The sequence below is a fragment of the Amblyraja radiata genome, chromosome 1 (assembly GCF_010909765.2).
Source record: "Amblyraja radiata isolate CabotCenter1 chromosome 1, sAmbRad1.1.pri, whole genome shotgun sequence".
Lineage (NCBI taxonomy): Eukaryota > Metazoa > Chordata > Chondrichthyes > Rajiformes > Rajidae > Amblyraja > Amblyraja radiata.
Window position 1 is genome coordinate 32,643,122 of NC_045956.1, and position 25,445 is coordinate 32,668,566.

Here is a 25,445-nt window from a genome sequence, read left to right on the forward strand (position 1 = left end):
AGGTGGGTGAAGTGTCTTGCCCAAGGACACAACGACAGTATGCACTCCAAGCGGGATTCGAACCAGCTTCCTTCCGGTTGCCAGCCGAACACTTAGCCCATTGTGCCATCTGTCGTACAAGGCATTGGTGAGGCCAATTCTGGAGTATGGTGTACAATTTTGGTCGGCAAATTATAGGAAAGATGTCAACAAAATAGAGAGAGTACAGAGGAGATTTACTAGAATGTTGCCTGGGTTTCAGCACCTAAGTTACAGAGAAAGGTTGAACGTTAGGTCTTTATTCTTTGAAGCGCAGAAGGTTAAGGGGGGACTTGAAAATGATGAGAGGGATAGACAGAGTTGCGTGGATAAGCTTTTCCCACTGAGAGCAGGGAAGATTCAAACACGAGGACATGATTTGTGAATTAAGGGACAGAAGTTTAGGGGTAACATGAGGGGGAACTTCTTTACTCGGAGAGTGGTAGCTGTGTGGAATGAGCTTCCAGTGGAAGTGGTGGAGGCAGGTTCGATTTTATCATTTAAAAATAAATTGGATAGGTATATGGACAGGAAAGGAATGGAGGGTTATGGTGCAGGTAGATGGGGCTAGGTGAGAATAAGTGTTCGGCACGGACTAGAAGGACCGAGATGGCCTGTTTCCGTGCTGTTATTGTTATATGGTTATATGGTTATATAGGTAAAATGGCTCACTGAGAGTGGCGTCACAGGTGGATATAGGGTGGTCAAGAAGGCTTTTGGTACATTGGCCTTCATCAGTCAGTGTACTGAGTGTAGAAGATGGGATGTTACATTACAGTTGTACAAGACGTTGGTGAGGCCAGATTTATAGTACTCTTTACTTGAGACTTTAGTTTAAAGTCATACAGTGTGGAAACAGGCCCTTCAGCCCAACTTGCCCACACCCACCAACACTACTCCCACCTGCCCTGGCTTGGCCCATATCCCACTAAACCAGTCCTATCCACATACCTGTCTAAACGTCTCTTAAACATTATGACAGTACCTGCGGTTTAGTTTAGTTTAGAGATACAGCATGGAAACAAGCCCTTTGGCCCACCGAGTCCATGCCAACAATTGATCGCCCGTTCACACTAGTTCTATGTTATCCCATTTTCTCATCCACTCCCTACACACTTGGGGCAATTTACAGAGGGCTAATGATCGCATAAACCCGCAAGTCTTTGGGATGTGGGTGGAAACCGGAGCACCTGGAGAAAACCCACGTAAGCCTCAGGGAGAACGTGCAAACTCTGTGCAGACAGCACTTGTATTTAGGATCGGACTGGGGTCCCTAGCGCTATGAGGCAGCGGCTCTACCTGCTGCGCCACTGTGCCCCAGTGTTCAGCTTTGTTCACCCCTCTATTGGAAGGGTGTTATCAAGCAGAGAAGATTTACGAGGATGTTGCCAAGATTTGAGCGCCTGAGCTATAGGGAGAGGTTGGGCAGACTAAGACTATTCTTTGGAGCGCAGGAGGATGAGGGATGATCTTATAGAGGTGTATAAAACATGAGAGGAATAGATGACGGCAATCAATGGAGCGCAGCGGTAGAGTTGCTGCCTCACAGCGCCAGAGACCTGGGTTCCATCCTGACTACGGGGCTGTCTGTATGGAGTTTGTACCTTCTCCCCGAGACCACGTGGGTTTTCTCCGGTTTCCTCCCACATTCCAAAGATATGCAAGCTTGTTGGTTAATTGGCTTCTGTACATTGTCCCTAGTGTGTAGGATAGTGTGTGAGTGTACGGGCTGATCGCTGGACTATGTGGGCCGAAGGGCCTGGTTCCACACTATCTCTAAAATCTAAAGTAAAAGCCTAATAATTAGAGTGAATACACAGAGGTTGTTTACCCAGAGTAGGGAAATCAGGAACCAGCAGACAAAGGTTTATGGTGAAAGGGGAAAGAGGGGAGGGGTTAAACTTGGAGTTGTAACTGTTGATCTTGTGCAAGCCGATCCGTGAGAGACGATTGGCCGCTGGCAGGCCGGTCTATGGGCGGTGGGCGGGTGATGCCGGGGCGGGATGGGGATAAATTGCCGGGGACTGAGGTCCCGCTACTTGTATCTCCGTCCCTGCCTGGACCAGCGCACAGAGAGAGACAGGGAGACAGGGAGACAGGGAGACAGGGAGACAGGGAGACAGGGAGACAGGGAGACAGAGAGACAGAGAGACAGAGAGACAGAGAGACAGAGAGACAGAGAGACAGAGAGACAGAGAGACAGAGAGACAGGAAAGAGAGAGGAGAGAGAAGAGAAAGAGAGGAGAGAGGGAGGAGAGAGAGAAGAGAAAGAGAGGGAGGAGGGGGAGAGGAGAGAAAGAGAGGAGAGTGAGAAGATAGGAAAATTGAAGAGAAGAGAAGAGAAGAGACTCAGCACGGTCCAGTCCAGCGGTCCATCAGGTAATGTGGGATGGGGGCTGATGCCGGAGGGGAGCGGGTTGAGGGAGGGAGTGAGGGAGCGCGGTGGGGATGGGGGGTGCGGGCCGGACCCTGCTGGTCCCGGGACGGGGTGACTGATGGGGGCTCCCTCGCTTCCTCGCTCCCGGCTCCTGCAACAGCCGCGGGGACATTGACTTTTGTCCACAAAACACAGCGAGCTGGAGGGAGGGAGTGAGTGAGTCCGCGGGTCGGGTCGGGCAGCGCCTGTGGAGGGAGAAGGGGTTGATGTTTCAGGGGGGGGGGGGGGTGTACAATCTGTGCTCTGTCCTCAGGCGGTGATGGAGGGGTTTTACCCCCAGGGTGGGAGCAGAGACGGGCAGCAGAGATTCCCGCTACAACTGTGACAGACAGGGAGCTCGGCGTCTCATCTGTCCCCGTCCCGAGTATCCTCTGTCCCTGCCCCTTGTACCTCCTCCCCTCTGTCTCCCCACCTCCCTCCCCGCCCCGGGGACCGGGTGCCCGGTGCTGGCACCAGCGGCAGGTCCCGGCTCTCTGGCGCTGAGGACATGAGCGTCTAAGCTCGGCCGAGTACAGTACAGTCTTGCCTTCATCGATCTGCAGATGCTGATTAAACTGAAGATAGACTCAAAATGCTGGAGTAACTCAGCGGCTCAGGCAGCATCTCTGGAGAGAAGGACTGGGTGAAGTTTCTGCAGACTCTGTTACAGCTCTATAGAACTTTGGTTTATAATGCCCCTGTCCCACTTAGGAAACCTGAACGGAAACCTCTGGAGACTTTGCGCCCCACCCAAGGTTTCTGTGCGGTTCCCGGAGGTTGCAGGTGGTTGCCGGAGGTTGCAGGTAGTGGAAGCAGGTAGGGAGAGTGACAAAAACCTCCGGGAACCTTGGGTGAGGCGCAAAGTCTCCAGAGGTTTCCGTTCAGGTTTCGTAAGTGGGACAGGGGCGTTACATTTGGAGAATTGCGTGAAGTTCTGGTCGCCTCACAACAGGAAGGATGTGGAGGCTTTAGAAAGGGTGGAGAGAGGTTTACCAGAACGCTGCCTGGATAATTAGAGGGTTTCAGCTACAGCGAGAGGTTGGACACACTTGGATTGTTTTCTCTGGAACGCCACAGGTTGAGGGGAGACCTGGTAGAAGTGTATAAAATGATGAGAGGCATAGATAGGGTGGGCAGTCAGAACCTTTCTCACAGGATGGAAATGTCAAAGACATGTCATGAGAGGAATAGATCAGGTAGATGCACAGTCTCTTCCCCAGAGTAGGGGAATCGAGGACCAGAGGACAAGTGATTCAAGGTGAAGGGGAAAAGATTTAATAGGAGTCCGAGGGGTAACTTTTCCATACAAAGGGTGGCGGGTGAATGGAACAAGCTGCCAAAGGAGGTAGTTGAAGCTGGGACTCTCCCAACATTTAAGAAACATTTAGACAGGTACATGGATAGAACAGGTTTGGAGGGATATGGACCAAGCGCAGGCAGGTGGGACTAGGGTAGGTGGGGCATGTTGTGTGGGAAAGTTGGGCCGAAGGGCCTGTTTCCACGCTGTATCCACTCTATGACTCTTTGACGCTATTGCGAGAGGGCATAGCTTAAAGGTGAAAGGGGCAACGTTTAAAGGAGATGTGTGGGGCAAGATTTTACACAGAGGGTGGTGGGTGCCTGGAACGTGCTGCCAGGGGTGGTGGTGGAAGCAGATACGATAGTGGTGTTAAGAGACTTTTGCATAGGCACATGGCTATGGAGGGAAAGGCACAAAATGCTTGGAGTAACTCAGCGGGTCAGGCAGCATCTCTGGAGAAAAAGGGTAGGTGACGTTTCGGCTCAGGACACTTCTTCAGGCTGTAAGAACTGGTTTCCCCCACGACTTTTCAGAGCGAAGAAGGTTTGTGATCTGAAAAGTCATCCACCCTTTTTCTCCAGAGATGCTGCCTGGCCCACAGAGTTACACCAGCACTCTGTCCATGTTCTCCAGAGATGCTGCCTGACCCGCTGGGTTACTCCAGCACTCTGTGTCAGTTGTCTGCATCTACAGGGATATGGATTGTGTGCGGGTAACTAAGACTTGGTCCTGGCATCATGTTCAGTACGGGATATTGTGGGCCAAAGGGCCTGTTCCTGTGCTGTACTGTTCTGTGTTGAATCTCTGTTACTTTGCAAACCACTATCGGCCAGATAGGGGAACGTTTCTGCGGGTTCACTCTAACATTGAGGCAGAGAGAAGACTCCTCTCTCTTCCGACCTGGAGATCCGATCAACTCCACTGTAGATCCCTGAGACTGAAGAAGGTGTCCCGGCCCCAAGGTCATCTGTCCATTTCCTCCACCGCTGCTGCCTGACCCTCTGAGTTCCTCCAGCATAGAACATGGAACAGTGCAGCACAGGGACAGGCCCTTCGGCCCAACTGATCGTATGATGAGCGTTTGACAGCACTGGGCCTGTACTCACTGGAGTTTAGAAGGAAGATGGGGAACCACGTTGAAACTTACCATATGGGGAGAAGGTGGGGTCAGCAACTCCCCCAAGATTCTTCCCCTCTTCCCCTCACCCACACTAAGGGTAATTTGAATTGGCCAATTGAATCCTCCCCACCCTTGTCTGTTTTGGATGTGGGAGGCATCTCATGCAGTCACAGGGAGAACGTGCAAACTCCATACAGACAGCACCTGGGATCAAGATCAAACATTGATCCCTGGAGCCGTGAGGCAGCAGCTCCACCTGCTGCACTATAGTATCAATGAAACGAGAAGACGAGGAGCTGGGACTGACACCGGCGGTGGTATTAGTTTATTGTACTGAGGTACAGTGAAAAGCTTTTTATTGCATGCTAACCAGTCGATGGTAAGACTATATATGAGTGCATTTAAGCCGTCCACAGTGTACAGATACAGGATGAAGGGAATAATGTTTAGTGCAAGGTAAAGTCCAGTAAAGTTTGATTAAAGATATTCCGAGGGTCTCCAATGATGTAGATGGGAGGCCAGGACCGCTCTCTAGTTGGTGAGAGGATGGTTCAGTTGCCTGATAACTGCTGGGAAGAAACTGTCCCTGAATCTGGAGGTGTGCATTTTCACACTTCTGTACTTCTTGCCTGATGGGAGAGGGGAGAAGAGGGAGTGACCGGGGTGAGACTCGTCCTTGATTATGCTGCTGGCCTTGCCGAGGCAGCGTGTAGTGTAGATGGAGTCAATGGAAGGGAGGTTGGTTTGCGTGATGGTCCAGGCTGCGTCCACAACTCTCTGTGGCAGTGGTACAGTCTTCACTCGGGCCTGATTCGCCTCAGCATTAGACTAGATACAGCGTGGGAAAGGGCCATTTGGCCCACCGAGTCCGCCACGATCCGCAATCACCCCATACACTAGTTCTATCCTACACACTAGGGACCAGAATTAACCAATTAACCTACAAACCTATCCATCTTTGGAGTGTGGAAGGAAACTGGAGCACCCGGAGAAAACCCATGTGGTCACGGGGAGAATGTACAAGCTCTGTACAGACAGCACCCATAGTCAGGATAGAACCCGGGTCTCTGGCGCTGTGAGGCAGCAACTCTACCACTGCGCCATCATGCCGGCCTAGCTGGGGTCTTTGAGTGCAACGTGAACCCTCTACTCTCTCTCAGTCACGACCCCTCTGCCCACTGAGACCCTGTGCCAGGTTCACCAGCCTGAATGGTCCTTCTGTGCAGGTTGATAATGGTAGTGTCTTGGACTTGTTTACTCTGTTCCCAGTTTGAAATGTTAGCTGGTTATTTACCCATTTACCTTCAGGGCCTCAGGGCAGACCACACTTACCACAGCAAACCATAATCTCCTTCTTCGCCGCAGCTGGGAATAAATGTGGGTGTAGTTTAACGATGGTATTTGTTGGCGGAGACATTCCTGCCTGTTTCTTGGCCCAGTTGGAGTCTCGCACCTTCTCCAGCGTTGCAAGGCATTCACGGCACAGAAACAGCTATTCACCTACCCCACGCTGGAGTTTACATTCCACAGGGCATCCTCCCACCAACATTCTTGCAGCCATTCCCCGCGTCGTTAGACTTTAGAGGTACAGTGCGGAAACAGGCCCTTCAGCCCACCGAGTCCACGCCGACCAGCGATGCTCACACACTAACACTGGGGGCCATTTGCAATTTACAGAAACCAATTATCCCCCAATCCCGCACGTCTTTGGAGTGTGAGAGGAAACCGGAGCACCCGGAGACGCAGGGAGAATGTGCAAACTCCGTACAGACTGCACCCCTAGTCAGGATGGAACCCCAGTCCCTGGCGCTGTGAGGCAGCAACTCTACCGCTGATCCACCATGCTGCTCTTGGACTCTCTCCTGCCGTGCATCTTGCTCTCTCCCCTAGAGTTAATTTGAAGCAGCATAGTTTGAGTGGATGGTGTAGCTCAGCCCGAATAAGGGCCCCAACCTGAAACGTCGCCTGTCCATTCCCTCCACAGATGCTGCCTGACCCGCTGAGTCCCTCCCGCACTCTGTGTTTAGCTCAGGATTCCAGCATCTGCAGCTCCTGTGCATCAAGATGTCTCCTTGTCCTTCACTACCAGGGAAGAGATGGCCCCCAACTATTGCCTCACTTTCCTTCCTCCTCGGGCCCCTCCGCTGCAGGGACTGGGTGGAGCGGGCATCGTGCTTCAATACGTTCCATCAGTCATTGGAGCAGAATTAGGCCATTCGGCCCATCGAGCCTACTCCGCCGTTCAATCATGGCTGATCTATCTTTCCCTCTCAACCCCATTCTCCTGCCTTCTCCCCGTAACCCCTGACACCCGCACTAATCAAGAATCTGTCAATCTCCACTTTAAAAATACCCTAAGGAGTTTCTTGGTAGAAACAAGGAACTGCAAATGCTGGCTTAAAAAAAAAAGACAGTGCTGGAGTAACTTAACAGGCAGCATCTCTGGAAAATATAGAACAGTACAACACAGGAACGGGCCCTTCGGCCCAAAATGTTTATGCCGACTATGATGCCTAGCTAAATTAATCTCATCTGCCTGCACATCATCCATATCCCTCCATTCCCTATACTTCCATTCTAGTTTTGTGTGGTTTAGTTTAGTTTATTGTCACGTGTTCCGAGGTACAGCGAAAAGCTTTTTTGTTGCGTGCTATCCAGTCAGCGGAAAGACAATACATGATTACAATCGAGCCGTCCACAGTGTACAGATACAGGATAAAGGGAATAACGTTTAGTCCAAGGTAAATTCCGATTAAAGATAGTCTCCAATGAGGTAGATGGGAGGTCAGGACCGCTCTCTAGTTGGTGAAAGGATGGTTCAGTTGCCTGATGATAGCTGGGCAGAAACTGTCCCTGAGTCCGGAGGTGTGCGTTTTCACACTTCTGCCATGGGTCTATCCAAAAATTTCTTAAGCGCACTATTGTATCTGCCTCCAGCACCATCCCTGACAGCGCTGTCCTTTGCCGGGAATAGAACACACGCCTCCTATCAGACGTTTTTTGGGCCTGACCTTAGTTGGAACTATACTAGCAGCTCTTCACTGCCACTGGGCCCAACCCCCGGTACTGCCAACTCTACAACGCTATGGCACCCCCTTCAACAATGGCTCCAGTGGACCGCTCACTAGGTCCAGACAGCGTGGAGACAAGTTGGTGAGGCCCGGTTTAGAGTACTGGTTACTTTAGTTTGGAGTCATACAGCATGGAAACAGGCCCTTCAGCCCAACTTGCCCAAGCCGACCAACATGCCCCATCTACACTAGTCCCACCTGCCTATGTTTGGCCCATATCCCTCTACACCTGTCCTATTTATGTACCTGACTAAGTGTATTGTAAATGTTCAGCACTTGGCATGATGACAGTAGTACAAAGATTGTGGGCCGAAGGGCCTGATCCTGTACTGTACTGTTCTATGTTCACTGTTCAAATGTCTGGACTGGTGGGGAGGTTACTATATTCTTACGACCAATATATAGTACAACTCATCAAACTCGCCAGAGCAATGGAGGATGGCTAACGGATGGCTGTGTGCTGAATTAAGAAGGGACTGGGAACTTAGAGAGGAACTTTTTTAGCAGCGTGGGAGGGAGAGACGCAGAGATATGGGGAGAGGAACAAAGTGCCTGGGCGATGGAGCAGAGGGTAGTGGCGAAGGTACTTTTCCACAAGGTGGAAACGTCCAAGACTAGAGAGCATGGGTTTAAGATCAGAACTGGTCAGAACTGCACTGCTCAGATCGCATTTGGAGTATTGTGAGCAATTTTGGGCCTCATATCTGAGGAAGGATGTGCTGGCGCTGGAGAGGGTCCAGAGGAGGTTTACGAGAATGATCCCAGGAATCAGTGGGTTAACACATGATCAGCGTTTGACGGCACTGGGCCTCCACTCGCTGGAGTTTAGAAGAATGAGGGGGGGGCACATTGAAACTTAGCGAATAGTGAAAGGCCTGGATAGAGTGGATGTGGAGAGGATGTTTCCACTAGTGGGAGAGTCTAGGACCAGAGGTCACAGCCTCAGAAATAAAGGAGGCTTTTTTAGGAAGGAGATGAGGAGGAATTTATTTAGTCAGAGGGTGGTGAATCTGTGGAATTCTTTGCTACAGAAGGTTGTGGAGGCCACGTCAGTGGATATTTTTAAAGCAGATATAGAATCTACCTAGTACAGGTGTCGGGGGTTATGGGGAGAAGGCAGGAGAATGGGGTTGAGAGGGGAAAATAGATCAGCCATGATTGAATGGCGGAGTGGACTTGATGGGCCGATTGGCCTAATTCTGCTCCTGTCACATATGACCTCATGAAGTGTGCACAGTTCTGGTTGGCCCATTACAGAAATGATGTGGAAGGGTTTAGAGAGGGTGCAGAAGAGATTTACCAGATGGCTAACTTTCACTTCACTGCCATTGAACAGAGGCTGCTCAGATTAAACTGGGTATATTTGTGTATGGGTAAAGCAACAGGAGGTTAATGAAAGGTAGACAAAAATGCTGGAGAAACTCAGCGGGTGAGGCAGCATCTATGGAGAGCAATAGGCGACGTTTCGGGTCGAGACCCTTCTGCAGACTGATGTCGGGGGAGGTGGGAAAAGGAAAGGAAGAGGCAGAGACAGTAGGCTTATGGGGGAGCTGGGAGGGGCAGGAGGGAGAAAGCAAGGACTATCTGAAATTGGAGAAGTCAATGTTTATACCACTGGGGTGTAAACTACCCAAGCAAAATATGAGGTGCTGTTCCTCCAATTTGCGCTGGGCCACAATCGACAATCTCATGTACAATAGGTAGAGCAAAGGGGAAGATACAGAGTGCAGAATATAGTTCTCAGCATTGTAGCGCATCAGTTCGCGAGACAAAGTCCAATGTCTGCAATGGGGTAGAGGTGAATCGGACAGTACCCTAGCTTATGGAAGGGTCGTTCAGAAGCCTGATAACAGCGGGGAAGAAGCTGTTCCTGAGTCTGGTGGTGTACGCTTGCATCAGCTCTGTCCACTGATGAAGATTACTTGTGTTTTGCAGGTGATTCTTGGCGAGGATGAAAGCGGTGATTCTCAGCAGCTGCCTCTTGGTCGTGACCTTGACCTTAGTCTCAGCTCGCCCGGTAGGAACACATCTTTTTAAAATCAGCAACTATTTACCCCTGGGGGGTTGGAGAGGGTGTCTGTCAGTAGACCAGTTGGACGAGAGATACAGAGCGGAAACAGGCCCTTCAGCCCACCGAGTCCACCCCGACCAGCGATCACCCCGTACACTAGCACTATCCTACACACTAGAGACAGTTTACAATTTACAGAGGCCAATTAACCTGCAAACGTGCACACTTTGGGGTGTGGGAGGAAACCAGAGCACCCGTAGAAAACCCACGTGGTCACAGGGAGAACGTACAAACTCCGTACAGACAGCACCCACAGTCAGGATTGAACCCGGGACTCTGGCGCCGTGCTGCACTAGATGTGAGGAGGGTGAATCTCTGGGGCGTAGACTGATCTGCTTGGAGACGGGGGACTAGAGGGTGTGGGCAGGGTGGATCATGGCCGCGGTGACCAGACATCTCCAAGTTTAAAGCGTTAATGGTTGTGCGTTTAATTTCCCAGGTGCGGAACGCCAGAAGTTTGAACAGCGGCAGCGATGAGGTAACCCCTCACTCTCGCACAATTGCTCATTGTATACAGTTTAGGAATTGCCTGCAGTTCTGGTCGCCCCCATTACAGGAAGGGTGTGGAGGCTTTTGGAGAGGGTGCAGAGGAGGTTTACCAGAATGATGCCTGGATTAGAGGGGATCAGCTACAGGGAGAGGCTGGACACACTTGGATTGTTTTCTCTGGAACGCTGGAGGCAGAGGGGGAGACCTGATAGAAGTGTATACAATTAAACAGCACAGGTAGAGTAGACAATCACAACCTTTTTCCCAGGGTGGAAATATCCAACTCTAGAGGATATGGGCTTATGGTGAGAGGGGCCAAGTTGAGATGTGTGGAGCAAGATTTTTCCCACTCGGGGTGGTGGGTGTCTGGAACGTGCTGCCAGGGGTGGTGGTGGAGGCCGATACGATCGTGGTGTTTATAGAGGCTTTCAAACGTGGAATAGAAGTGGATACAATGATGAGGTTTCAAATACATTTGTGATGGTGAGGGTGTAGCCCAGAGCAAGTTCCCCTAGAACAAGGTGGGCCGAAAGGGCTGTTTCTCTGCAGTGCAGCTGTGTCTCTGGACTGAAATGGTGGAGGGGAGAGAGCAGTAGAAAGACGAGAGAGGGGTGGGGGAAGAGCTGGCACTGGATATGTGGATTCAGGCAGAGAGTGGAGTGGGGGGGAGAGAGAGGGGTGGAGATAATGACAGAGGCACTGGAGTACAACTGCCACTGAGAGCGAGGGTGAACACGTGACCAAGGGCTTTACAATAGAGAGAAGAGAAACAGGGAACTACAGGTGCTAGTTTACAAAAAAAGACACAAAGTGCTGGAGTAACTCAGCGGGTCAGGCAGCATCTCTGGGGAACATGGACACAGAGTGCTGGAGTAACTCAGCGGGTCAGGCAGCATCTCTGGGGAACATGTTTCAGGTTGTAGATGGGTCCTGAATAGGAACGTCACCTATCCATGTTCTCCAGAGATGCTGCCTGTCCTGCTGAGTTACTCCAGCATTTTGTGTTTATCTATGGTTTAAACCAGCATCTGCAGTTCCTTCCTGCACAATGAAATGAGAGACTTGTGGAGAGGTTTCTAATAACATGACCTCTCTGCACCTTTGTTCCAGGGATACTCTCGTTATTTTCGGTCGCTCTACCCATCGTACAACCCCTACATGCCCAACTTCAAACATCCCTATTACAGGACCTTCCATGGCTACAACTTCCCCAGCTACAACTTCCGCAGAAACTACTTCCCCGGCTACAACATCCCCGGCTACAACATCCCCGGCTACAACTTCCGCGGCAACGGGCAAGTACCAATCTTCAACGGCTTCGAGCGGAATGGCAACCCGGGGGCAGCACGTGAGGAGGAGAACCTGGTGGATGAGGGAAGTCCCCGGGAATATTCCATCATCAACGTAGACAGCCAGAGCTCCGACATCTCCCGGGAGGATACGAGCAGCGATGAAGATGACGACCACAGCGTTCCCTTCGGGAATGAGGTGCCTGACTACCTGCACCCTGGGGTGCCAGATTATGCCCAGCCTGAGCTACCAGATTATGTATACCCCCGGGTGCCAGATTATGGGCTCCCTAGGGTGCCAGATTATGGGCTCCCTAGGGTGCCAGATTATGGGCTCCCTAGGGTGCCAGATTATGGACACCCCCGGGTGCCAGATTATGGGCTCCCTAGGGTGCCAGATTATGGACACCCCCGGGTGCCAGATTATGGGCTCCCTAGGGTGCCAGATTCTGCACACCCCCGGGTGCCAGATTATGGACACCCCCGGGTGCCAGATTACGAAGAGGCTGTAACCCAGGAAGAAGAGTTCCCCGGAGAGCCAGATTATGAGGGCCCCTTCATACCAGGGATGGACACGGACATCGATGTGGGGCTTGAGCGACAAAGCTCCAAGGGGGCAGAAGATGGAACATCTAACGCGGAGGACCCAACCAGTGTCCTCCCCTACTCTGACTCCTCGCAGAGTACGGATTCACATGGACTGAACCTGGAAGAGGACCAGATCTTCACCGGCAGCAACCAGACCGCCGGTCTTCAGGAAGAAGTCAACGGGCCGGCTGGGGAGGACTCCAATCCCGAGCAAACTCTGAGCAATGAGGGATTCGTGGACCTGCCACGGACCGTTGAGGACTCGGCCAAAGAAGACCAAACTGCAGAGGTAGGCTGGCCTTCCTTCATTTCAGCATGCTGCCAACCCAGACTGATTCATTAGTTGACCTGCGCTTGACTGAACACAAATAGTGTTCAGGCACAGTGCCACAGCGTGGTAGTGCCACTGCCACACAGCGCCAGAGACCCGGGTTCGATCCTGACCTCGTGTGCTGTCTGTGTGTGTGTGGAGTTTGCTCGTTCTCCCTGCCACCGCGTGGGTTTCCTCCGGGTGCTCCGGTTTCCCCCCCACATCCCAAAGACGTGCGGGTTTGTAGGTTAATTGGCCCTCTGTAAATTGCCCCTAGTGTGCAAGGAGTGGATGAAAAAGTGGGATAACACTGAACTGGCGTGAACAGGTGATCGATGGTCGGCACAGACTCGGTGGGCCGAAGGGTCTGTTTCCATGCTGTATCTCTAAACTTAACTAAACACTCCCCATAATTTATAGCGCATTCTCTCTGTCACTTTATCCAAAGCCTTTCAGCAAGTTTGGAATGACACTATTTTCTAGTACAGTGCAAATTCCCCTGCAAATTCACACTCCATCAGAAACATAGACAGTAGGTGCAGGAGTAGGCCATTCGACCCTTTGAGCCAGCACCGCCATTCAATATGATCATGGCTGATCATCCACAATCACTACCCCGTTCCTGCCTTCTCCCCATATCCCTTGATTCCATTAGCCCCAAGAGCTAAATCCAGCTCTCTCTTTCAAGGTCTCAGATCACGATTCAGCCAAGTTCTTTAGTTTGCTTAAACGACGTCGAAACGTCCAAAAATTGCTCTATGAATCAATCTAGTGGGGTTCATCACTCTTGGGACCACCCACTCATTGAGAACAGGGAGCAGTACAGCACAGGGACAGGCCCTTCGGCCCATAACATCCATGCTGAACATGATGTTGAGTTAAACTAATCTCTTCTGCCTGCACATGATCCATATCCCTCCATTCCTTGCATATCCACGTGCCTATCTTAAAAACCTGTTCAACGCCACTAGTGTACCTGCCTCCACCACCACCCCCCGGCAGCCCACCACCCTCTGTATAAAAGAAAAAAGAAAAAAAAGTTGCCGGCACATCTGCTGTAAACCTTGCCCCTTTCCCCTGACAGGGGCTCCCTCTAGTATGCTATGCCCTCTAATATTTCACATATTCACTCCGGGGAGAAAGGTTCTGCATGTCTACCCTGTCTATGCCTCTCATCATTTTGTATCTTTCTAGCAGGCGCTTTATACTTTACTGCAGATCCGACACTATTAAAAATAATCACACTGTTGGCTTCTTCTGACATATCAACTATAGACTGTAGACTGTCTCTAACCACTTCATGGTTATTGATCTCCAGATATTGATGTTCTTCCCATTGACAGGACCCCAGGAACACTGATCTTACCACCTTTACCACTAAAGACGACAGTCGTTCTGAAGATCTAGGTCGTTATGAAGTCCAGTATCGTTTTACAGAGGATAATCATTATGAAGTTGATGATTTAAGCGACTATTACCTGGAGGGCAATGATGAGACTGAATCTGAATTCAGCAGAGCAGGTTCCAACCGGAGTAGTCCGTCAGAGTCGGATGAGATGGGCCTCGATGCTGGTGTCGTTGAGGTCACTGATGACGATGATGAGGACTCCAGTGAGGATGTGACCAACAAGAGCCAGGCTGAGGGTGACTGGGCACGGGATGACGGTAGGTTTATGATCAGATTGGTCAGTCCCGGTTTGTAAAGCTACTTACGTGATGATACGACATGATACAATAGAACTTTATTTATCCCAGGAGGGACATTGGTCTGCCGAGAGTCATAAAAACACACCAAGACACATGAAACTAAAGTGAGGAGTGGATAGTCCAGGATTGGAGATGGGCAATGATTGGGGAGGGGGAGGGGGAAGGGGAGCCACTCTTACTCGGGTGGTAGGGTCACACAGCATGGAAACCTTATTAGTGCGGGTGTCAGGGGGTACAGGGAGAAGGCAGGAGAATGGGGTTAGGAGGGAGAGATCGATCATCCACGATTGAATGGTGGAATAGACTTGATGGGCCAAATGGCCTAATTCTGCTCCCATCAATTATGAGTTTATGAAACAGGCCCTTCGGCCCAACTTGTACATGCCGACCAAGATGCCCCATTTGCCTGCATTTGGACTAAAGCCTCCTCAACCTATCCTCAACATCTCTGGAGAACATGGACACAGAGTGCTTGAGTAACTCAGAGGGTCAGGCAGCATCTCTGGAGAACATGGACACAGAGTGCTGGAGTAACTCAGCGGGTCAGGCAGCATCTCTGGCCAACATTGTTATGGACCCATCTTCATCCCTATTAGTATTGAGCCCTGTTGTGTCATCAGGAGGCAAAGGATATTCACTGCGGGACATTGATGCCAATCTCTCGGACTTGAAGTCATTCCAAGGCAGGATCTTTACAGTGAATGTATGGCCCTAGAGAGTGCTGTAGACTAGAGGGATCTTGTACAAGACCTTGGTGAGGCCGCATTTGGAGTATTATGTTCCATCTTGAATCTTGGAAGGATGTTGTTCAGATAGAAAGGGTGCAGAGAAGATTTACGATGATGTTGCTCGGACTCGAGGACCTGAACTACAAGGGGAGGTTGGGCAGGCTGGGAATTTATTCCTTGGAGTGCAGGAGTACGAGCGGTGATCTTATAGAGGTGCATAAGATCATGAGGGAAATAGCCAGGGTAAATGCACAGTCTTTAACCCAGTTTAGGGGGAATCATAAATCTGAGGTTATGCACTTAGGGAGATAAAGGATAGATTTAGTAGGAACCTGGGGGGTAACCTTTAGAAATCGAGGGTAGTGTGTATATGGAATGAGTTGCCAGAGGAGGTAGCAGATAAACATAGACAATAGGTGCAGGTGGAGGCTATTTGGCCCTTCGAGCCTGCACCGCCATTCATTGTGATCATGGCTGATCATCCACAATCAGTAACCCGTGCCTGCCTTCTCCCCATATCCCTTGATTCTGCTAGCTCTATCAAACTCTCTTTTAAAATCATCAGTGAATTGGCCTCCACTGCCTTCTGTGGCAGAGAATTCCACAAATTCACAACTCTCTGGGTGAAAAAGTTTTTCTCATCTCAGTTTTAAATGGCCTCCCCTTTATTCTTAGACTGTGGTCCCCTGGTTCTGGACTCACCCAACATTGGGAACATTTTTCCTGCATCTAGCTTGTCCAGTCCTTGTATAATTGTGTACGTGTCTATAAGATTTCCTCTCATCCTTCTAAATTCCAGTGAATACAAGCCCAGTCTTTTCAATCTTTCCTTATATGACAGTCCCGCCATCCCGGGGATTAACCTCGTGAACCTACGCTGCACCGCCTCAATTAGCAAGGATGCGTTGAGACAAATAGAGTAACAGCATTTAAAAGATGCATGGACAGGTACATGGATAAAAAAGGTTTAGAGGGATATGAGGCAAATGTGGGACTAGTGCAGATGGGGCATCTTGGTCGGCACGGACGAGTTGGGCTGAAGGGCCTGTGTCCGTGCTCTATGACTCGGACTATCGCCCTTCTGAGATTTGCTTAGTATGGGGGGGACCTCTGGGCTAGTATGGGGTTGCTCAGTGAGCTGAAAGGCCCGTTCCTTGCTGCATCTCTAAACTAAACTCAACTAGTAAGAACTCCCTGACCTCAGGGTTTGGCTGAAGTTTGATCTACAGAGCGGGTCACTATTTCTACTACAGGGGGGTGGGGGGGTCCCGGGCAGGCTATCCTGGAGTATATAGGGAATGGGAAGCCCACCTTGTGAATCTGACTGACGTTAACCTTGCTGTAATGTCTTTATTTCTACAGAGGACATGGATGCCAACTATTCCTTGTAAGGTGCTGGCGAAGATGTCGGATGAACCTGATTGTTTATACGCTTTACAGTCTGAGTTAAGGAAGTGTGGAAGTGGATGGACAGTGTGAAATTCATTATTGATAACGTTAAATGTGCAAATAATTTTTGCTTGACTGAGCACACTTTATTTGGGTGTAAGGTTTTCTGACCTTATATGGAATACATTCTGCAGGTTATTGGCCAAATCCTCGGGGATCTCTTCCCAAAGCTGCTGATACAGGCACAAGAGTCCAAACCACCATGACATGGGCTGAGAGGCTGGTCTGAAAACGATCTTATTTTTTGAGTCAATCTGAACCTTTTTTCCCCAGGGTGGAAATGCCAAAGACTAGAGGGCATAGCTTTAAGGTGACAGGGGCCAAGTTAAAGGGAAAAATGCGGGGCAAGATTTTTCCCACAGAGGGTGGCGGGTGCCTGGAATGTGCTGCCAGGGGTGGTGGTGGTGGAGGCAGATACGATAGTGGCGTTTAGGAGGCTTTTCATGGATTTGTATGGATATGCAGGGAATGGAGGGACGTGGATCACATGATTAGTTAATCTTGGCATCATGGACACCATGGGTCAAAGGGCCTGTTCCTGGGCTCTACCTTTCTCTGTCCTACGTTTTATTAACTATTTCTCTTTTCATACATGTTATGGTTGTAATGTGGGCATTAGCGGCAAGAGCAGCCTTGTGGCCCGTGCCAGATCCCTGTTGGGTAGGTGGTGAAGGTACTGTGTTTGGGGAGGGGGTTCTGACATTTAGATCCAGTTACAATCAAGGAACACTGATGTACTTTGAAGCCAGGATGATGTTGAAGATTGAGTGTAATGGTGGCCCCATGGACCTTTTTGTCCCCATCGTCCTTTGGTGCTTAATGGCTGAGGTCATGGATTTGGTAAAAAGACTCTTGGCAAGTTTGCAGTGATTATTTCTTCAATGTTATTCTCCATTTGGGAACCTTCTGCACTGAGTCTTCAGAGTTCACTGAAAGCAAGGGATCTTCTTCTTCTTGCATATGGCGTGCACAGCCTAAAGTTGCAGGACAACTTGTGCTATTTGATCTTACTTGATTGTGCACGCCGGGTTGATTGCATTCGTCGAAACAGGGCGGACCACATGAAGGTTGCAATCTCCCACCCCAAAGCAAGGGATCTCAGTTCAGTTCAGTTTAGTTTAGTTTATTGTCACGTGTACCGAGGTACAGTGAAAAGCTTTTGCTGCGTGCTGTCCATCAACGGAAAGACAACACATGATTACAATCGAGCCATTCACAGTGTTCAGATACATGATAAGGGAATAACGTTAGTGCAAGGTAGAGCCAGTAAAGTCCGATCAAGGATAGTCCGAGGGTCACCAAAGAGGTAGATAGTAGTTCAGCACCGCTCTCTGGTTGTGGTAGGATGGTTCAGTTGTCCGATAACAGCTGGGAAGAAACTGTCCGTGAATCTGGAGGTGTGCGTTTCCACACTTCTGTACCGTTTCCCCAATGGGAGAAGGGAGAAGAGGGAGTGGCCGGAGTGAGACTGGGCCTTGATTATGTTGCAGGCTCTAAACATTTGTATTGGGTGCGATGGTGTATTAATCTGCAGCAAAACACCAAGTGCGGGAGGAGCTCAGCAGGTCAGGCAACATCTGTGGAAGGAAAGGACAGACGATGTATCAGATCGGGATTTTCTTCAACCATCCATTCCAGTGTCTGCCGTTTCTTGTGTCTCCATACATTAATCCGTACATGTTTATATTTCACTTATATGTATATGTGATAAGTAATTGTCATTTCTGTAATGGATTCATTTGATTTTGAAGAATCATTGGTTTCTGCTGTATTTTAAATGTATTTTGAAACTTCTCCCTTCTCCAAATAAAATTTATTGGAATAAAAGATTTCTCTGCGATATTAGTTTCCTGATTACGTTGTGAAGATTTCACGTAAATGCCATGACAGGGCAGCACAGCGGTAGGTTGCTGCCTCGTAGCGCCAGAGACCCGGGTTCCATCCCGACTACGGGTGCTGTCTATAAGGAGTTTGTACGTTCTCCCCATGACCGCATGGGATTTCTCCGGCTGATCATAAGATCATAAATGATGAGTAGAATTAAGCCATTTGGCCCTTCAAGTCTATTCCGCCATTCAATCATTTAAGAGAGAGTTAGATAGAGCTCTAGGGGCTAGTGGAGTCAAGGGATATGGGGAGAAGGCAGGCACGGGTTATTGATAGGGGACGATCAGCCATGATCACAATGGGCCGAATGGCCTCCTCCTGCACCTATTTTCTATGTTTCTATAACTTTAGAACCCCGTACTAATCAAGAATCTATCTATCTCTGCCTTAAATATATCCACTGACTTGGCCTCCACAGCCTTATGTGGCAAAGAATTCCACAGATTCACCGCCCTCTTACTAAAGAAATTCCTTCTCATCTCCTTCCTAAAAGAATATCCTTTGATTCTGAGACTATAACCCCTAGTCCGAGACTCTCCCACAAGTGGAAACATCCTCTCCACATCCACTGTCCAAGCCGGGTGCTCTGGTTTCCTCCCACACTCCATAAACCTGCGGGTCTGTAGGTTAATTGGCTTCAGTAAAGTGTAAATTACCTCTAGTGTGATGGATAATGCTAGTGTACGGGGTAATTGCTGGTGGGCGTGGACTCGGTGGGCTGAAGGGCCTGTTTCCATGCTGTATGACTCTGACACTACATGTTGAGTTTAGTTTATTGTCATGTGTACCGAGGTGCAGTGAAAAGCTTTAGTTGCGTGCTGCCCAGTCAGAGGGATGACAATCGAGTAATTAATAGTGGGTGTTTGTCCAGCTGGGAAGATCCTCTGATGTGGTGGAGTTGCTGCCTCACAGCGCCAGAGACCCAGGTTCGATCCTGACTACAGGTGCTGTCTGTATGGAGTTTATACGTTCTCTCCGTGACCGCGTGGGTTTTCTCCGGGTGCTCTGGTTTCCTCCCACACGCCAAAGACGTACAGGTTTGTAGGTTTATTGGCTTGGTTTAAATGTAACATTGTCCCTAGTGTGTGTCGGGTGGTGTTAGTGTGCGGGGAACACTGTTTGGTGTGGGCTCGGTGGGCCGAAGGGCCTGTTTCCTAGCTGTATCTAAACTAAACTAAACCCCGATGTAAACACGAGGCTATTAGTCACACCCTGGCCATTATTACCTCAACCTCCTTATTAAAACATCCTCAAATGAAAACATTCTGCTTGAGATCTGAATCAATGAAGAATGCAGAGCCTCAGATGCACAGAGCTGTGCAGCACTGAAGCAGGTCCTTCGGCCCACCTTGTCCATGCCAACCAAGGTGCCCCATCTCCTCTAGACCAACCTGCCCACATGTGGTCGATATCCCTCTAAACCTTGTGTAGGAAGGAACTGCAGATGCTGGTTCACACCGAAGATAATGCTAGAGTAACTCAGCGGGTCAGGCAGCATCTCTGGAGAACATGGACACAGAGTGCTGGAGTAACTCAGCGGGTCAGGCAGCATCTCTGGAGAACATGGACACAGAGTGCTGGAGTAACTCAGCGGGTCAGGCAGCATCTCTGGAGAACATGGACACAGAGTGCTGGAGTAACTCAGCGGGTCAGGCAGCATCTGTGGAGAACATGGACACAGAGTGCTGGAGTAACTCAGCGGGACAGGCAGCATCTCTGGAGAACATGGACACAGTGTCGGAGTAACTCAGCGGGTCAGGCAGCATCTCTGGAGAACATGGACACAGTGCCGGAGTAACTCAGCGGGTCAGGCAGCATCTCTGGAGAACATGGACACAGAGTGCTAGAGTAACTCAGCGGGTGAGGCAGCATCTCTGGAGAACATGGACACAGAGTGCTAGAGTAACTCAGTGGGTCAGGCAGCATCTGCGGAGAATAGACAACGCTTTGGGTTGAGACTTTTCTTCAGACTGAAGGTCAGGGGAGAGGGGAACTAGAGATGTGAAAGGTACAAAGAACACGTGAATGAAAGGTGTGAAAAGGACAAATCAAAGCCAGCAAGATGATCAAGGAAAGGTGGAGCCCACAATGGCCCACCTTTAGTAGCAGGGCTGCCAACTCTCACGCATTGAACGTGAGACTCACGCATTTCACAAAATTCTCACGCTCTCACGCTGATCACAAATTTGTCACGCTCAAAAATCTACAGGTGCTGGAAGTTCAAAAGAAAGCAAAAATTGTTTTAGAGGAGAGTGAAAACTGTACGGGAGAATATAAAGTGAATGCATAGTCCTTTTCCCAGGATATGTGATTCAAGAACTAGAGGGCATTGGTTTAAAGCAGGGCTGTCAAACTACCGGCCCGCGGGATGATTTTGGGGGAAGTTTAGTTTCTCCCGTGCAGATGAGGTGAGACACGGCGGTAGTCCCAGCACCAACTCCCCCCCTCCCCCTTCCCTCCCGAGGCACGGCACACACCTCCCACCCTCACCTCCAGCGGCTCTGTGTCCCGTCGACCGCCCTGTCCACACCGCATGGAGTTTTAACCCCGGCCTGGAGCCAGGAGCGGGTGAGTGGGGGAGTCGGTGCCGCATCCGGAGCCGCGGGGATGAATCTCGGGCTAAGGCTCTACTCTGATGCCCGACCCCCGGGTCACTGACCCTCACCTGCCCCGAACCCCAGCTGGACAAGGAGCACCTGGGCCGGCCCGCATTCCCGGAAGGGGGGGGAACGCTCCCCGGGCATCGCCAAGTTTCCACTCACTCCAGATGTTGTCGCCGCTTCACTGACACACACTCTCACACACACACACAAAGTTTAAAAGCATATGGGCCAAATGCGGATAAATGGGACTAGTGTAGATGGGGCATCTTGATCTGCATGAACAAGTTGGGATGAAGGGCCTGTTTCCATGCTGTAAGACTATGACACATTGTAGAAAGGGTGCAATTACTCTGGAGAGGATCCAGGGGCGATTTATGAAGATGTTGGCAGCGCAGGAATTTTTTTTTCATTTTGAAGAAAGATTTGATAACTGGGATTGTATTCTCTGCAGCAAAGGAGGTGAAGGAAACACTTAGTTGAGGTGAATAATACTATGAGAATAATACTATGGATGCCAACTATTCCTTGTAAGGTGCTGGCGAAGATGTCGGATGAACCTGATTGTTTATACGCTTTACAGTCTGAGTTAAGGAAGCGTGGAAGTGGATGGACAGTGTGAAATTCATTATTGATAACGTTAAATGTGCAAATAATTGACTTTTTGCTTGACTGAGCTCACTTTATTTGGGTGTAAGGTTTTCTGACCTTATATGGAATACATTCTGCAGGTTATTGGCCAAATCCTCGGGGATCTCTTCCCAAAGCTGCTGATACAGGCACAAGAGTCCAAACCACCATGACATGGGCTGAGAGGCTGGTCTGAAAACGATCTTATTTTTTCAGTCAATCTGAACCTTTTTTCCCCAGGGTGGAAATGCCAAAGACTAGAGGGCATAGCTTTAAGGTGACAGGGGCCAAGTTAAAGGGAAAAATGCGGGGCAAGATTTTTCCCACAGAGGGTGGCGGGTGCCTGGAATGTGCTGCCAGGGGTGGTGGTGGTGGAGGCAGATACGATAGTGGCGTTTAGGAGGCTTTTCATGGATTTGTATGGGTATGCAGGGAATGGAGGGACGTGGATCACATGATTAGTTAATCTTGGCATCATGGACACCATGGGTCAAAGGGCCTGTTCCTGGGCTCTACCTTTCTCTGTCCTACGTTTTATTAACTATTTCTCTTTTCATACATGTTATGGTTGTAATGTGGGCATTAGCGGCAAGAGCAGCCTTGTGGCCCGTGCCAGATCCCTGTTGGGTAGGTGGTGAAGGTACTGTGTTTGGGGAGGGGGTTCTGACATTTAGATCCAGTTACAATCAAGGAACACTGATGTACTTTGAAGCCAGGATGATGTTGAAGATTGAGTGTAATGGTGGCCCCATGGACCTTTTTGTCCCCATCGTCCTTTGGTGCTTAATGGCTGAGGTCATGGATTTGGTAAAAAAGACTCTTGGCAAGTTTGCAGTGATTATTTCTTCAATGTTATTCTCCATTTGGGAACCTTCTGCACTGAGTCTTCAGAGTTCACTGAAAGCAAGGGATCTTCTTCTTCTTGCATATGGCGTGCACAGCCTAAAGTTGTAGGACAACTTGTTCTATTTGATCTTACTTGATTGTGCACGCCGGGTTGATTGCATTCGTCGAAACAGGGCGGACCACATGAAGGTTGCAATCTCCCACCCCAAAGCAAGGGATCTCAGTTCAGTTCAGTTTAGTTTAGTTTATTGTCACGTGTACCGAGGTACAGTGAAAAGCTTTTGCTGCGTGCTGTCCATCAACGGAAAGACAACACATGATTACAATCGAGCCATTCACAGTGTTCAGATACATGATAAGGGAATAACGTTAGTGCAAGGTAGAGCCAGTAAAGTCCGATCAAGGATAGTCCGAGGGTCACCAAAGAGGTAGATAGTAGTTCAGCACCGCTCTCTGGTTGTGGTAGGATGGTTCAGTTGTCCGATAACAGCTGGGAAGAAAATGTCCGTGAATCTGGAGGTGTGCGTTTCCACACTTCTGTACCGTTTCCCCAATGGGAGAAGGGAGAAGAGGGAGTGGCCGGACTGAGACTGGGCCTTGATTATGTTGCAGGCTCTAAACATTTGTATTGGGTGCGATGGTGTATTAATCTGCAGCAAAACACCAAGTGCGGGAGGAGCTCAGCAGGTCTGGCAACATCTGTGGAAGGAAAGGACAGACGATGTATCAGATCGGGATTTTCTTCAACCATTCATTCCAGTGTCTGCCGTTTCTTGTGTCTCCATACATTAATCCGTACATGTTTATATTTCACTTATATGTATATGTGATAAGTAATTGTCATTTCTGTAATGGATTCATTTGATTTTGCGGATCAGTTGTATCTGCTGTATTTTAAATGTATTTTGAAACTTCTCCCTTCTCCAAATAAAATTTATTGGAATAAAAGATTTCTCTGCGATATTAGTTTCCTGATTACGTTGTGAAGGTTTCACGTAAATGCCATGACAGGGCAGCACAGCGGTAGGTTGCTGCCTCGCAGCGCCAGAGACCCGGGTTCCATCCTGACTACGGGTGCTGTCTATAAGGAGTTTGTATGTTCTCCCCATGACCGCATGGGATTTCTCCGGCTGATCATAAGATCATAAATGATGAGTAGAATTAAGCCATTTGGCCCTTTAAGTCTACTCCGTCATTCAATCATTTAAGAGATAGTTAGATAGAGCTCTAGGGGCTAGTGGAGTCAAGGGATATGGGGAGAAGGCAGGCACGGGTTATCGATAGGGGACGATCAGCCATGATCACAATGCATGGCGGTGCTGGCTCGAAGGACCGAATGGCCTCCTCCTGCACCTATTTTCTATGTTTCTATAACTTTAGAACCCCGTACTAATCAAGAATCTATCTATCTCTGCCTTAAATATATCCACTGACTTGGCCTCCACAGCCTTATGTGGCAAAGAATTCCACAGATTCACCGCCCTCTGACTAAAGAAATTCCTTCTCATCTCCTTTCTAAAAGAATATCCTTTGATTCTGAGACTATAACCCCTAGTCCGAGACTCTCCCACAAGTGGAAACATCCTCTCCACATCCACTGTCCAAGCCGGGTGCTCTGGTTTCCTCCCACACTCCATAAACCTGCGGGTCTGTAGGTTAATTGGCTTCAGTAAAGTGTAAATTACCTCTAGTGTGATGGATAATGCTAGTGTACGGGGTAATTGCAGGTGGGCGTGGACTCGGTGGGCTGAAGGGCCTGTTTCCATGCTGTATGACTCTGACACTACATGTTGAGTTTAGTTTATTGTCATGTGTACCAAGGTGCAGTGAAAAGCTTTAGTTGCGTGCTGCCCATCCAGGGGGATGACAATCGAGTAATTAATAGTGGGTGTTTGTCCAGCTGGGAAGCTCCTCTGATGTGGTGGAGTTGCTGCCTCACAGCGCCAGAGACCCAGGTTCGATCCTGACTACAGGTGCTGTCTGTATGGAGTTTATACGTTCTCTCCGTGACCGCGTGGGTTTTCTCCGGGTGCTCTGGTTTCCTCCCACACGCCAAAGACGTACAGGTTTGTAGGTTTATTGGCTTGGTTTAAATGTAACATTGTCCCTAGTGTGTGTCGGGTGGTGTTAGTGTGCGGGGAACACTGTTTGGTGTGGACTCGGTGGGCCGAAGGGCCTGTTTCCTAGCTGTATCTAAACTAAACTAAACCCCGATGTAAACACGAGGCTATTAGTCAAACCCTGGCCATTATTACCTTAACCTCCTTATTAAAACATCCTCAAATGAAAACATTCTGCTTGAGATCTGAATCAATGAAGAATGCAGAGCCTCAGATGCACAGAGCTGTGCAGCACTGAAGCAGGTCCTTCGGCCCACCTTGTCCATGCCAACCAAGGTGCCCCATCTCCTCTAGACCAACCTGCCCACATGTGGCCGATATCCCTCTAAACCTTGTGTAGGAAGGAACTGCAGATGCTGGTTCACACCGAAGATAATGCTGGAGTAACTCAGCGGGTCAGGCAGCATCTCTGGAGAACATGGACACAGAGTGCTGGAGTAACTCAGCGGGTGAGGCAGCATCTCTGGAGAACATGGACACAGAGTGCTAGAGTAACTCGGTGGGTCAGGCAGCATCTGCGGAGAATAGACAACGATTTGGGTTGAGACTTTTCTTCAGACTGAAGGTCAGGGGAGAGGGGAACTAGAGATGTGAAAGGTACAAAGAACACGTGAATGAAAGGTGTGAAAAGGACAAATCAAAGCCAGCAAGATGATCAAGGAAAGGTGGAGCCCACAATGGCCCACCTTTAGTAGCAGGGCTGCCAACTCTCACGCATTGAACGTGAGACTCACGCATTTCACAAAATTCTCACGCTCTCACGCTGATCACAAATTTGTCACGCTCAAAAATCTACAGGTGCTGGA

General features: G+C 49.5%; 1 protein-coding gene across 1 annotated transcript; it reads left to right on the forward strand.

Moving 5' to 3' along the window:
* Positions 1 to 2,242: 2,242 nt before the first annotated feature.
* Positions 2,243 to 16,616, forward strand: LOC116972439. Its single transcript, XM_033020152.1, has 6 exons — positions 2,243 to 2,397; positions 9,861 to 9,942; positions 10,436 to 10,474; positions 11,596 to 12,651; positions 14,016 to 14,337; positions 16,470 to 16,616. The coding sequence occupies exons 2-6, from the start codon at positions 9,877 to 9,879 to the stop codon at positions 16,496 to 16,498; spliced, it is 1,512 nt and encodes a 503-aa protein (XP_032876043.1). The 5' UTR covers positions 2,243 to 2,397; positions 9,861 to 9,876; the 3' UTR covers positions 16,499 to 16,616.
* Positions 16,617 to 25,445: the final 8,829 nt, after the last annotated feature.